The sequence below is a fragment of the Cricetulus griseus genome, chromosome 7 (assembly GCF_003668045.3).
Source record: "Cricetulus griseus strain 17A/GY chromosome 7, alternate assembly CriGri-PICRH-1.0, whole genome shotgun sequence".
Lineage (NCBI taxonomy): Eukaryota > Metazoa > Chordata > Mammalia > Rodentia > Cricetidae > Cricetulus > Cricetulus griseus.
The window spans coordinates 51,412,568-51,427,741 of NC_048600.1; the positions used below are offsets into that span (position 1 = coordinate 51,412,568).

At 41.1% G+C, this 15,174-nt stretch overlaps 1 protein-coding gene across 2 annotated transcripts in view; it reads right to left on the bottom strand.

The window, feature by feature from the left end:
* LOC113836627 (teneurin-2) overlaps positions 1–15,174 on the bottom strand; it is a 934,552-nt gene that overhangs the window by 365,726 nt on the left and 553,652 nt on the right. The window contains exon 3 of one of the 2 annotated variants that reach the window (XM_035448193.1): positions 3,855–4,064. The exons of the other annotated variant lie outside the window; for it this stretch is intronic. Within the exon in view, the coding sequence (XP_035304084.1) occupies positions 3,855–4,064 (210 nt within the window). The remainder of the gene's footprint in view (positions 1–3,854; positions 4,065–15,174) is intronic. 2 annotated transcript variants of the gene reach the window in all.

The window sequence follows — 15,174 nt, forward strand, 5'->3', positions numbered from 1 at the left end:
AAGAAGAAGAAGAAGAAGAAGAAGAAGAAGAAGAAGAAGAAGAAGAAGAAGAAGAAGAAGAAGAAGAAGAAGAAGAAGAAGAAGAAGAAGAAGAAGAAGAAGAAGAAAGCACTCTTTTTCTTTTTGATGCCAGACGTGAATGTGTATTCCATCCACCTAAATAAAGAAGCCATAAATGAGGCAGGCAAGTACATTTGTAGATCACCATATATAAACTGAAACTTTTGTACTGTAATCTGCTGTTGTCACTTAGAATGAACCAAGTTCTTGCTGTTTTACAAAAGGGCTGGGACACATCCTATTTGCCCCATTGCAAACTTGGATCTCTCCCTCCATCTTTGAATGGCTTATTTCTGCTGCTGAGGACTTTCTGAAAGGTTCCTGTCAGGGCCTCTTGCTTTCATTTATAATGTTCAGCATGATGTTGCTGATGACTGTTCCAATCCTCCATAAAGAACCAAAACCTAACTCTCTACGGGAGATAGGCAAACCAGATCTTTTGGATAAGCATGTGACTATCGGTATATTTTATTCCCGTGCTGACAAAAAGTGCAAACCTGATATGATGATTTAAAGGGAGCCTCATTTTTCCAGATGTAGGACCCTCCATTCTGCTGCAGCTGGCACCCAGATGTTTTTCCAGATGAGTGATATCATAGGATTGGAAGTACACTGCTGTATAGCAGTGGCACTAACTGGCTCTGGCAGAAGTTCAAAAGACAGATTGAGGCCCTGGCCTGAGCTCAGCTATGGGGAAGCAAATGTTTCAGAGACTAGTTATATCAGTTCTGGAAACATCTTTCCAACTATACCTGTATATCTGCTTGACTGGCATAGATGGAGGGTTAGAGCAACTTGGCTGCAAAGGTGGTGAGAGTTTAGTACCATGCACTAAAGAATGCACTATAGTCATAGAGAATAATGGCAGTTGACACATAAAGGTGAAGCTTGGTCATTGCTTTGAGAAGGTTTTTGTGTTGGAGAAAAACCATTTTAGTTCCTGTATTTTATATCCAGTTTGTGTCTCCAAAACAGAGGCTTGTTGGGCAAGAAATGTGCGCTGTGACTTTCCTAATGACAGGCTTTTACAACATCAGATCATTGGAACAATAAGAGGAGGGCAAGGAATAATCTTTTCCTGTTGTAGATGGGCTGAATATGTTGGAAGGCATTTTAACTATGGGGAAAAAACCCAAAGAAGTCTGAACTGCTACATGATCTTAAGATGCCAGTGTCATTGCCAAGGGACCAACTTAAAAACATTATGTGTAGTTAACCAGCTAAACTTAACACACCCAAACACAGGGGCCCTGTGCTGGTGCTGTGACAACACCTGACACATTCAGCCCCTTTCATCAAACTCGATTGAAAACACTCTGGCACTGCTCTGCACTCTACATCTTTGGTGTCAAACTCCATTTTCAATCCTTTATGTCAAATTTAAATTCATGGCAACTGCATTCAGATCTTGATAGAAGCCCCAATTTGCACTGGACCCCAAATCCATTCCATCGGAAATACATACACATGCAAGTGCACACACACATACTCCAGCTGGGCAAGCTCTCATTTTAGCCAAGCAGGAATGAAGGACACTGAGTGACTACCTGCTTGCTTTAGTTTTATCCTGCCCTCCAATAAGAGCCTGTTGGGAACAAGGCTACTATTCAATCAGGTTTTCCCCCCTCTGCTGGAGAAATCATAGGAACATGCTCTAGTTTGGTATGAAAATGGACCTTTACATTTTCAATGGCATTTTCTCCCCATGGTGAAGCTAAAAATCACTGGTGAGCTGAGCAAATTGGTGTAACTGATGAAAAATGAATAATTTTGGCTCCAAACACTAGATCTGTTCTGTCCACCCAAATGATGAGCTCTTGATTTCTTTACAAAGCCAACAAAAATCCTCTATTGACAACCTACAATCTGATACAGCATCCAAAAGCAAAGAAATCGCCCTGTGTGCTATCACTAAGAAAACATTCTGGATGGCCCAGAGATAAGAACTGACCTCACTTATGGAAATAATCTTTGCTTGGGTATCCATACATGCATAAAAGGGTGTCTTTTTAAAAGCTCACTTTCTCTTTAATAATTGTCTGTTTTTCAAAAGCTATCAGCAGGTGCACCTCATTTCAAAAGCCTCTTGTCCTTCATAATACAATATTCATCACGATTACATAGTATGAAATAAAAAGTAGCAAAACACAAGCGAGGGTAGTTCAATTAAATGCAACATAATCTCTGCTGCAAAAAGAAAAAAAAGAAAAAAAAAAGAAAAAATAGCACTGTAACTAAAATCGGGTTCTGATGAAAGAAAAAAGGAATATATTTCCACATATTTTTAATTATATAGAATTTCCTCAAACATGATTTTTCATAATATATTCCATTAAGTTAACATCATATTTGAAGAAAGAGCATTTTCCGATTTCATTTTAAGCCTGATTTTGAGCAATTACGGTGTCATTGTTCCATGGTAGAAAGGTTGAATTCATTTACTGTGTGGTTATGTTAGTTATGATTGATGTCTCTTCTCCAAATGATAAACCAATCACCCCGATGATGTAATGTCATTTTAAGAGTGCCATAATCACATTTCTCTCAAACTAGAAGCTCTGATGAGTTCTAATAAAGATTTATGGTAGATTAAAGGCCTTCATAATATCAACAATGGATTGCTCATTTGATGAGAGATTTGATTAGATAATTTTTTTAAAAAAAAGAATATGAGTTTGCTAAATATATCAGGCCTGGCTTTGAAGAAGGGCATGGGCCATCATAAGTAGCAGTCTATCGGTCCATTTGCTGAATGAATCATCCTAATACATTTAGGAGGTCCTCTATAATTGGAGAGGTTGAGACCATTGGTAGCTTATATTCATGGATAGAGCCAAAGCAGTCTTTTTGGGGGAGTATTCTTGGCATGCAAATCTCTCTTTTGCTTTTGATGAGCTGTGTTAATGAACATCACAAGGGGCTAACTCAGAAGGCAGTGCCAAAGCCTTGGGTCAAGAGTAGCTAAGGCTCAGGCCGTGGATACTGAATCCTTAGGTAACTGTGCCCTCTTCTGTATTCATTTGTTCAGGTGAACATTCCACAAGGGATGAATCCAGGGCCTGGTTATTGTTGTGCTTGCTCCAATTCTAAGACTTTGATAGTGGGAGTTGAGACACAAAATCCTCCAAAGTGGAACAGAACCTCGTGTTCATCCTCTCTGTTCCGAGAATATGAAAACCCAAACAAGAGCTCCGAATTTAGAAGCTGTGTTTATCTCAGTGCCTCATGATCCGCTCGTTAAATTCAAGTGAAGTGGCGCAAGCAGAGGGTCATAGAGAGGTCGTACCCCAAACACTTCAGTCTTGGCACGATATTCAGTAGTCATGTCAAGGGAACACATTTTAATCGCAAAGCCATATAAAACAAGCAAGGAAGGCAAAGTCAGAAGCCAATGATAAAAAGCAAGGGAACTGAGAGGCACATGAATGGGGCATGTGAGGGTGTCCAGGGTCACTTGGCTATGACCAGAATCACAGTAATACAAAATTCAATATTCCAGTGTCTCCCCACACTTCACCTTTGAGACCAGCATGCTCTGACACATAGCCACGGGCAAATTCCTCCCACAGAAGGAAGCCCAGAGCTTGTTACAATCAGTAAAGCCTCCCCAACAGCTGTGACCTTCAACAGATGCATCTTAGAACCGCCATGCCACAAAAATGACAAATGCATTTCACCTCGATGCTCCCCGTACCACCTTCTCCCAGCTTTTGTTTCAACAGTTGTCACTTTGCTGGAGACTCACAAATGTCAAGCACAACACACCACACAATCAGACAGCACAGTTTCCTTACCACTGCTGGAGGCTTGCTGGGGCCCTGAGCATGCCCTGAGCAGGTATGAATTGGGGGAGAATTCCTCATCAGGATTGGTGTCCATGATCTGATGGGAGGTGTTGCTGTCTAGCAATGGCATCTGGCAGCTAACTGGTGGAGGATTATGGGAGCTAGGCAGCTGAGCAGATGGGAGGAGGCTAGACGAGGATGTAGGTGGAATGGGACGACCTGGGAAAGAGGACAGAGGGGTCAAAGGTCAGCAATGAGTGTCATGAGAGCATCCTAAGAAAGTCACATTGAAACCAGCTCACAATATAATTTTTTTTAATGAAGTGCTCCAGATGAGCTTTTCAGTGGTTTTGATGTTTCTTCACCAGCCCAAATGCACACCACTGGTTACTAGTATGATCTTGATACTTAAGTAATATAATTCAGAAAATGGCATCCATTTGAATGAAATCAACATAGAAAAGTCTAGTTCCTTCTATCTCTCTCCTTTGCTATGATGATTCTAAGTCCTCCTCATCTCTCCCTAAATCATCTCCTTTCTGGTCTGCCCATTTCTACTCTTGAGAAATTGCCCACCAACTCTGCTGTGACTCCATCTCTTCGGCATAGGAGTTAAGATGGCAACTCCTTGGTAGAAATCAGGTCATATCATATTTGTACCCTCCAATGGCTTTTCATTGTATGGAGAAAGAAATCTGAATTCCCCACGATGATGGGCATGCCCTACCTTCTCTGGATAGTAGCTGCTCATCTACTCCCTTACCCAGAAGGCACCCTTCCTATTTTCCACCTGGTTCTTGATTCTCCAATCAATTGGGCATTCTTATTTCTTGAACATGCCAGGCCATTCCACCTTTACATAGATTTTCATTCCTCCTGCCCCCTGCTTCTACTATCCAGCCAATATTCTCAAGACTTCTGATTCTCTTCAGTAAAGCTCTTCAGGTTTAACTGCTTTGAAATAAGAACTACTTTTTCTAGCCTATCTGCCCATTTAAATATCCTCATAGATCTTATTATTACTTGTCACTCAGACTTGTATCCCCATGGAACAAACAAGGAGGCTAAAGTAAAATCAAATCATCTAGCTAAGGGTTGAAGGTGAAACCAAGTGGAGAGGGCCCATATTTCCATGCCAGTGAGTTGATCATTCATTGTATCATGTGGTTTATTTGAACACCATGGCAGACTCCTGTGTGGCAAAGCATGGCTGCTTCATGCCATAAGGAACAGCAGCCAGGCTGGTAGAGTGGGTAGTAACCTGGAGCTGCCCTTGGGTAGAGAAGGTCCCTTTCACATGGGTGACTATTTGAACCTCTTTCTCCATGGCAGCAACCTTCTGACACCGACCTCCTAGCAGTGACAATGGCTATGTCAATGGCTATGTGTTCATCACCAACTGTATCCTTGTATCCAGGATCATTGTAATTGGTAGATGGCTGGTTTGTTCAGAAGCAAACTAATGAAAATGAGCTAGAAGGAGCAGTCCATGACGCTGGGGTGTGGAGGGAAGGGTAGGATGTTCGGAAAACAAACTTGAGATACAGACAAACAGTTTAATTCTTGGAAGTGTCTATTCCTGAAGAATGGTATTTTCCTGAAGAACTACATACATAGAGGTATTTTCAAACATTCAGCTAGACACCATGCTTGTTGCGACTTTCACAACTATATTTCCTGAAGTGTACTACATAGTGCCCTAGATAGATGAGTTGGGTTCAACAAGTACATGTGCAATTTGCTGGATCCTAAAGATTCTCCAACATCCAGCCCTCAGAGATCACCTCTAATGAAGAACCAGAGGGTCATAAAAATCAGGGTGGTAGAATACATTCGAATAGGATACTATAGGGGCAGAGGAAGTAGGGTTCCAGGTAGAAAAGGAAGTAAGTATTTCTGAAAGAGTGGAAGCTTAAGCAAGTCTGAAGAAAATGATCTCCGGTGGGAGGCATGGAACAAACAGTAGCAATGAGGCATCAAACCACTCTTTGCATGCCATCCTTTGGAGGGACAGAAGTGACACAAAGTGTGAGAAGATACGATACCTTTAAAGTTTAATTGTTTTTATATCTTAAAATGTATATGTCTCCAAGTATGTTCCTAAGTGTATGTGCATGTTCCCATGGAAGCCAGAGGAGGGTTTGAGATCTCTGGTAGGTGAATAGCAGCCGACAAATGTAGGTGCTGATAACCAAACCTGGGTTATCTGGAAGAGCAGCTCCCAGCCACGGAGGCACCTCTCCAGTTCTAAAGTTTCTTGACCAATAACATAACTGAAATGAATGTGAACCATTCCTGATATATCAATGGGTAAATGGAGTTTTATTTGAAGCATAAAATACAATCACAGCTGTTGGGGAGCAATATAAGGCATGGCATTTTGGGGTTCTATGGAGTTTTATCAGAATCAATGCTAGCACTTAATCAATAATTCTCTCACAGATCTTCTAACAATAAAACTGTAACTACCATCATTGTAACTGCTATTGCTTATTGTATGGTATCTATCTGCCACTCACTTGCATCATCTCTCTTAATCCTCAAAACAACCTCATTAGGTTAGAATGACCACACAGTCCCACAAAATATGACAATAGAATATTCTCATTTTATGAATGAGGAAACAGAAACAAAAGAAGTGAAGTTCAACAGTCAGCAAAACATGAAGGGCAAAGCTTAAACTTGGTCTTGTCTTTCCCAAATCCACCCTGCATCTACTCATGGTGCTTGCCCAAATAGTAAGGTAATATGGTAATGAAAATAATAACAATGGTAATAAATAGTAATGATGCTTCATAAAGGGTAAGAGATTTATTAAAGAGAGATAGTTTCAAGGTGCCTCCTCTCAACCCCAGGGCATCCTCCAGCTTTCCAATAGGGCACATGTTTGAATTAACCACACATGACAGCTATCATCTGACAGAGTTCAAAGTTCTCACTGTCATTTTCTTTTTGACATTTGTGGTGATGTTACCCTCCACCCTTCTTCTGACTGCAAATGGTTCCTTACCAGGCCCTGTGGCACCACTGCTGATGTTCACTTAGCAGTAGGACTCAGGTAGGAAGAGATTTTTAAGTCCCAATCAATAGGCTTTAAAGCGTGTTTTACTGGGGCATATATGAAGCTGGATGTTGAAAAACAAGGATGGCTGGAAGCCAATTTTTTTAAAAGAAATTCCTTTGAGTGACTGGGGTGGAACTAAGTTTCAAGTACAGTTTTCAAGGAGCCTCATAGAATAGTTGTTGTGCAATCATTGTTTACATGAGCTTCTGGGAATTTTGTTCAGCATGAATTCATTTCACACACACAGTACAGACAACAGAACTTTGTAATATACAAATACTGACAAGGGAAGAAGAGTCACAGCATGGTGGAATCTTTGGGGTTGCTTCAGGTACCATGACTATCCATCATAGCATCAGGTGGCTCTTGTTCACTCCCTGTTCCTCTGAATTCCTTGATTTTGCTTTGGTACTTTCTTCCATCCTGCATGCTGGCACCTATCACTACTTGGGAAATTTCAGGGTGCCTAAATCTTCCCTAAGTCAAACAGTGTGCTGTTCTCCATTTGCTAGGTCATTTTCTACGTGTGTTCACTTAGGCTACATTTGCCCCTGACTATTCCAACTGACAGAGACCATCTGTGTAGATACAAACAGGTTCCAAAGTACAGGGGAGAAAGCTGGAACTTACTTGGCCCCCTTAGTGGACTCTGTTTTCTTACAGCAAGACTTAGTATGGTTGGGCAGCTAACCAGGTGACATGCTCTAGCTTGAGTCCCAGGTTATGTATGTCAGATCTCCTCATTCCCAATAGGTTCTTTGGTTTCTTTGTGAATGAGTACAAAGTCCTCAGAAAATGTACAGAAAACACACTGAACTGATTTATTGCAGAGCAAAGAGGTACATGCAAGGGTAGCAATATGTCATTTAAGCTCCTATGGTCTTGCACATGTGTGAGTGTGTATGCACATGGTTTCCAAGATCCCCCATGCAATTCAGACTCTGATTATCTGCATGATTGGATTCTCCATGACCTTAAGCATAGAGACTAATGCAGTTGACTAATATATCTGTTTCCAGACAAGTAAGATTCTGTATTGTTTTCCACTCATAAAAATTCTGTTATAGCCAGACCTGTAGCCAGACAAAACAATTCCATGAAGAGTCTGATAGATGGGTTGTGGCTGTTGAAATGCCATGTGGAGAAGGATTCTTGTATGCCATGGCTTCCAGTGGGAAGATAGTGACATCATCAATTAGAAAACTCATAGACATGGATGAGGAGAGGTAGCAGATGTACAGAGCTTCTTTGCCATCCATGCTCCAGGCTCTCACTCTTCACCCACGGCAGTCATCCCTGAAAACTTCATCATACACCATCTGTGATGGAAGAATATTGCTCCAACTCCCATTGTGTCCATTACAGTGCCATTTTGCTGTTCACAGAGATTCAGATCCTGACTTTGAGACTTCATTCAACAAGTTCAGAAGGCTACAGTTTCTTTTCATTCTCCCCAAACAATAAATAGTAACAGGGAAATTGATGCTCTGCCTCGCCATTTTTAATATATTCACTAATTTATGACAGAGGGTGTGCTGGAAAGCAATTCCCCAAATTCACTTAAAACAACTGGTTCTTTTTCATTGGAAAGATTAATGGTGAACTGATATTAAAGTGTTCTATGTAGGCAATACATAATTGATTTATGTAGTGACGGGGTGTCAGGATATTTGGTGGAGCAGAGAGATATGCTTCAGACAGGACAAAAAACAACAGTACCAGGAACAAAGGAATACAAATATAAATCCTATCAGCCACTCTGATACTTACTTGTCATGTTGCTGTGACAAAAACCCAACCAAAGCCACTTAAGGAAGGGAGGCTTCATATGTTCTCTTAATCCAAAGGGAGGGAAAGTCATGAGAGCAGGAACTTGAGACAGCAGGTCACATTGTATTCACAGTCAGAGGCAAAGAGCAAGGCATGTGCAGATCCTGAACCCCACCATTCATAAAGGGTTGGTCTTTCCATCTCAAATAACTAAATAATCCTCGACAAAGCACACCTGGACTCATGCTTATCTCCAAGGTAGTTCTAGAGCTCATTAGATTGACAATGCCATCAACTACTACACTTCTTACTAAGTCCACGTAGTATGTGACCTTGCTTTATGCTGAGAACTGAACTAAATAATTTCACATATAATTCCTCCTTTAACACTCACACAACTTTCAATAACTAAGTACATTCTGATTTCCTTTCCATTCACAGGTGAGAGAAGCTGAGACCAAATGTTGCTCCACTAGCTGCTGTGGAGCTATAGTTGGAACCCAAATCTTCTGACCTAAGCCTCGTAGGGTTCATTCTACTATTGCCTACATCATACAAGGGTGGTGACCAAAGATTGCACATTGGTGCTCTTCTGGAATGTACCACAGAATTCACCCCCAAGGAGGTAGCTAACCATAGGCAGAAGCCAGGCTTTTCAAAATCTGAAAATCCCCTTTGACTTATTAAAAATAGTGCTCTTTCTTTGTTAAAGTTGAGTTCAAAAGACCATTTTTGATATAAACAAAACAGCTGGCCAGAGTATTTAAAAGACTTTTCTTAATGATGGTTTCCCATCCTTGCTGTCCATTTAGATGTTTCACTAAGCCATATTTTTTTTTCCACAGAAGGTTGAAGTTGAGCCCGGGAGAGTGTGAGACTTGAATGACCACAAGCATCTTTCCCCCAAGGGGAAGGGGGAATCCTGCCTGTGAAAGAAGTCAAGGAAAGATGAGCAGGGACGTGAGAAGTTGAAGAAAACTTGCTGATTAATGTTGGTAGAACCCCTAAATTCAGCCAAGTCTGAAGTGCTCGTGCCTCCAAACTTTGCAATACACGAATCAATCTATTCTCCATGGCAACCCTTTTTGCTCCTCTTTTAACCTAACTTTGAGTCTGTTCCTGGCACTTAGAAGAAAAATCAGCCTTCCTCAAACTGATCATCAAGCCTAAGTGGGAGAATGACGTGTCCAAAGGCACAAAGCCACTTAGTGGAGCTAGAAATAGATTCCAGGCATTCTGCCTCCAAAAAAAAAATTGCATGTTTTTTAGGCGGAGTCCCTTCCTGTTAAATAACAAGAAATGGAACATGGGGTCCTAGAGAAAGTATTTCTGGTGGGAAGTAACTAATGTGTTTATAAGAACATTGCAGGTGTCAAAGAGTGTGGCAGAGAGGCAGCAGATGGCTGTCCACTTCTTCCCAATTAAGCATGTGGATACAATTCCAGTGTGTTCAGCACTGCAAGAAACACAAAAGCACCTCTAGCTGGCACCAATATTTACATAATCACCCTGATTTGGGGTAATTAATTTCTTTCCACATCTTAAACGTTTGTTTAGAAAACAAAGATAGTCATGTTCTCTTGCCATTGTATCACAATGTAGCCCAGGCTGGCCTTGAACTCTTGATTTTCTTGCCTTAGCCTCCTTAGTTCGCAAATGATTTTAAGAACACTACCTCCACCACACCTGGCAGAAATTCTAATTCTAATTACAGAATGCTAAAATGATAACTGATAAGTGGCACATCTCAAAATTAAAATACAGATATAGATTTTATTATATATTCTAATTTTACATCAATTATATTATATACTTATATAAGTTTATCTTCCTGGTTATGAATATTTACTACTAATCTCATGCTATATCTCTTCTCTGGAGGAATGTTGCTGCTACACAGAGATAATTCGATAATAATGTCTGAAGGTATTTGGTTATAGCAGTATTAGCAGGGAGGGGGGAATGGAGGCTTTTAGCATCTAGTGGGCAGAGGTCTGGGGGTGCTGCTAACCACCTTACAAGTCCCCAGACATTCCCTCATAAGGAAGAATGGCCCACCCTCACATACAGTGGTGCTGAGGCTGAAAAACCCTGAAATCAAATGTGTAGTGGGTTGGGATCTGAGTACAATAATGTGGTTCTTGTTAGTATTGCATCAGCTTCATTTTTTTCAACTGATAAGAATTGGGCAGATCTATGGGATGGGACTCTGGGGTATAGAACCTATCTAACATATGCAAGTCCCAGTGTTGGATTCCCAAAACCAAATAAAAGGGGGTGACATGTACTGGGAGTGAAAAGTGTGATTCTACCAGTTCTCCCTTGTCCACACACAGACAACAAACAAATAAATTTACATTATTGGTGGCAATCAAACATGGGAGCTTAGGCATGTTTGAGAGAGATGAAATTTGCCTGAAGAAAGTGTAATTAGTTACTGAGAGTCATAAACCTTCCTCAGGAGCTGGGGGAGCCCTGCATGTCATGAGAGGGTAGAGAGCTTCTGCTGCAGCAGGAGACTCAGAAAGAATGCTAGAAAATGGTTCCTGGTTATGTGCCCTCACCCAAAAGATTTTCATTCTGACCTCTTAGTCTTCTCACTGAGGTAGTACTGATCTGACTGGATTCACTATATTCCGTATTACGATGTGGAAAGTTTTGATACTTTTTTATCACTTTTTATTTGAATTAGAAACAAGATTGATTTACATGTCAATCCCAGTTCCCTTCTCCCTCCCGTCCTACCCTACCACCCACCCCCAACCAAAACCCTACCTATCACATACCCTTTCTTCTATTCTTCACCTGACTCAACCATTTTGCTCCCTCATTGAAATTTGCAGGAAAATGGATGGAACTAGAAGAAACCATTCTGAGCGAGGTAACCCAATCAAAAAAGACAAACATGATATGTACTCACTCATATGTGGTTTTTAGACATAGAGTAAAGGATTATCAGCCTACAATCCACATTGCCAGAGAAACTAGTAAACGAGGAGGGCCCTAAAAGAGACAAACATTGTCCCCTGGAGAAGGGGAAAGGGTCACGATCTCCTGAGCAAATTGAGAGCATGGGAAGAGGGGGGGAGGGAGCTACGAGAATGAGAAGGGAAGAAGAGGAAGGATGCAGAAGTTTTGATACTTTTACAGTATCAAAATGCCTGTTTCATGCCCACTTCAATGAACTCACCAAAGACCAGTTAAGCATTTTCTTGAAAACAAATTATTTTCAAAAGATGGTTCTGGCAAAACCCTCCGGCTTGTACACAAGTTACTGTACTTATTGGAAGGGTGGCATACCTTTGGACTGGCTGGGTTACAGTGCCTCCTGCAGGAGCACCAGCACCAACTGCCTTCACAGTTTGGGGCTGTGTGTACTTGGGTGTTGCCACTACATCTCACCAGGTTGTGTGTTTACACATCACACTTCCCAAGTAGCTCTGCACTTTAGGAGGTGTCAAATTCAGATCAGGTTATATAGAGGTTAGGGTTCACTTGTGAAATATTTTCTGTAATTCCTTATGCCATGTATTTCATATTCATGAGGTAAAATGCAATGAATTAGTGTAGCTTGCTCTTGTGAGGATACACACCTTTCATATAGGCAGGGACGATATTTTTATTCACATGTTATGGATCATCAAACACTTTCTTTTCAATGAAAATTTGAAGGTGTGTGTGTGTGTGTGTGTGTGTGTGTGTGTGTGTGTGTGTGTGTGTGTGAATCATTTATTTTAGTGTCATCTTCCTGTGGGTCCAAGTGAAATGGGAATGTGAAAACAATGCTGCCAATTCCCAAGATCAATTAAGATCTCCTGGTACACAAGGTGTAAGCTCTCAGCTCTTATACACATTCTTATTTTAATATCACCGAAAACTTTTTGGGCAGGCAACAGCAACCGGTTTTAAGGATGAGGCAGCTGAACTACACGGGGTTATGTGTTGAAAGGGAGGAAGAAGTTGAACTCAGACATTCATGCTTCAGGGCTTGCACCATCATTCTGATGAAATGATAGAATTTAATGAATCTTTATTTAAAGATTGGCATGAAGTACCAGTTGCTGGAATGATGTTATGATTGGTAACGAGCTACACTGAAGTTCAAACCTCAGTTTTTTCACTGACTTCCTGGGTGACTTTGGACAAGTCTCCCCTCTCTCTCTCTCGCTCTCTTTTTTCTGTGCTCAACTGTTGATAAACAAAATGTGTGTAAACATTCCTCACTAGTTATTATAAGGATTAACTGAGACATTTATGTGAACTTTCTGAAGTAAATGGTAAGTATTATTATCATGCATAAAGGGAAGGAGATAGATGTAGTACTTCCCTTTCAAGACCCTTTGAGGATTAAATCATAACATATATGAAAGTACACTGCAAATGTTAAAGTGCTCTACAAATGGTAATGGCTTTCACTCCCATTATTGGATGCATTTCTTTTCCAAGGCTTTGTCTGCAGATAGCAAACAGTTCTCATCCGTATGTCTGTGTTTTGCTATGTGCTTTAGGGACAGCAAAGATAATACATGAGCTCTGGGCAGCAGATACACGAACTATTTCATCTCTTGGCTGCCAACATTCACACAGTCTGCCTATTCCTTGTTGGATGGTCCTTAATAAGATGGTAAAGATTAGATGTCTAGAGACTCTACCTACCAACACTCAGTCAAAAAAAATCTCTCCAAGATAGAGAAAGACTAGAGTCTCAGTTACAGTGTATCCCATACCACAGTGGAAGAGACTAACAGTCATTCACAGGGCTTAAACATGGAGTACTAACAATGTGCTAGGAAATACAGTTAGTATATTTCATGGCTGGGAATCTATATAATCCTCCATCACTACTGTGTGGCAGGTACTATTATCATCCCTGTTTTATAGGAGTAAACAGAGGCTTCTAAATATCTGGGGGTATGAAAAAATCACACAGAAAATAATGAGTAAAACTAAGGTGACAATGGCTGCATGGTGTCCTTCATTGGTAGAGATGTAGAGCAAGAAGAGCCGTGGATTTTGTGTAGGCTGAGGCAGGGTGTGTGGCTGGAAAGGCTGTCAGTGTGGAGGTGACTTAGTGGTCTGCAGTGAGTTCTCGTCTTTAAATATGATTCTGCTTACCTGACAAGCATGGTCTGCTGGTTAACATTCTGGCCCCTAATCAAGCTGACACAAGCTTGGATAACCTGGGAAGAAGGGATCTTGACTTAGAAAAATGTCTCTATCAGACTGGCTGGTAGGGAAGTCTGGGAGAGTATTTTTTAATTAATAATTGATATAGGTGGGCTCAATCCACTGTGGGTGGCATCTCCCATCAGCAGGTGGTCTTGAGTTGTATTAGAGAGCAGGCTGAGCAAGCTAGGAGGAATAAAGCAACAAGGAGCATTTTCCCATGCCCCCAGCTTCAGCTCCTGCCTTGAGTTTCTGCCCTGACTTCCCTTCATGATGAACCCTGATCAAGACATGCAAGCCAAATAAACCTTTAGTACCCCATTTTGATTTTGGTCATGGTGTTTATTACAGTAATAGAGAGCAAACTCAAACCCAGGGGAATCGATAATTAGGCCCACTTTCAATGAGACTTTGTATACTAGCAGACATATACCACCTGAATTCTCACTTAAGCATGGCTTAATTTTTTTCAGGTACCTCAGAATGAGGCTTCAAATTTTTTCCTTGTGTCTCTGTGGGGGCCTTGATTCCAAAAGGCTCATTATAAACACTTTCTGGGAATACTGCATATCAATATAGACAGCTTGGAGTCCTGAACATTTTTTTAGAAGGCAACCATTTACAAATGGAAAGCTGTAACAGGGAAGGACAAGAGAACGACTGCCATACTTGGAGGCAGATGGCCATGCTTAGTATGCATCAGCTGCATGGTCACTCATCCTCTAGCTTGGGTATGAAATGACCAATTTGTATATGAGTTAGCATAATGGCTAGTTGTGTTTGAAAATATGTGACCAGAAAGGGGCTTCATAGACTTTCTATGAATTGGTCACTGGATCCTGGTGTCTAAGCTCAGCTCAGGAGAAGGTGTGTGTGTGTGTGTGTGTGTGTGTGTGTGTGTGTGTGTGTGTGTGTGTGTGTGTGTGTGTGTCGAGCATGTGCACAATACCCTAAATTGACCAGTGTCAGCAAAATTAATATGCACCCATAGGCATTGTTGGGGAAGGCGCTATTTTCATAAATAATGCCTTCCTCGGCTTTTACAAGCCTGTTTGAAGACCTGCAGTGCATACTGGCTACAACTCAAAGCCCATCTAATGAAAGTACCTCCACTGTCAGCAATGTTAATGTCACTTTAAAGAGTGTGAAATGTTGCTAAATGTGTCAGGAAACAATTAGATAACATAAGAGGCATGTTTTCTCAGCGCACAGAGGGATATATTATGCAGGCAAGAGATAAATGCAAAGTTTTCTGAGCTCCAGTGCATTCGGCACTCTCCCTCTCTCTCTCTTTTTAATCCAACAGAGAAATTGTTTGGCAAGAGTAAG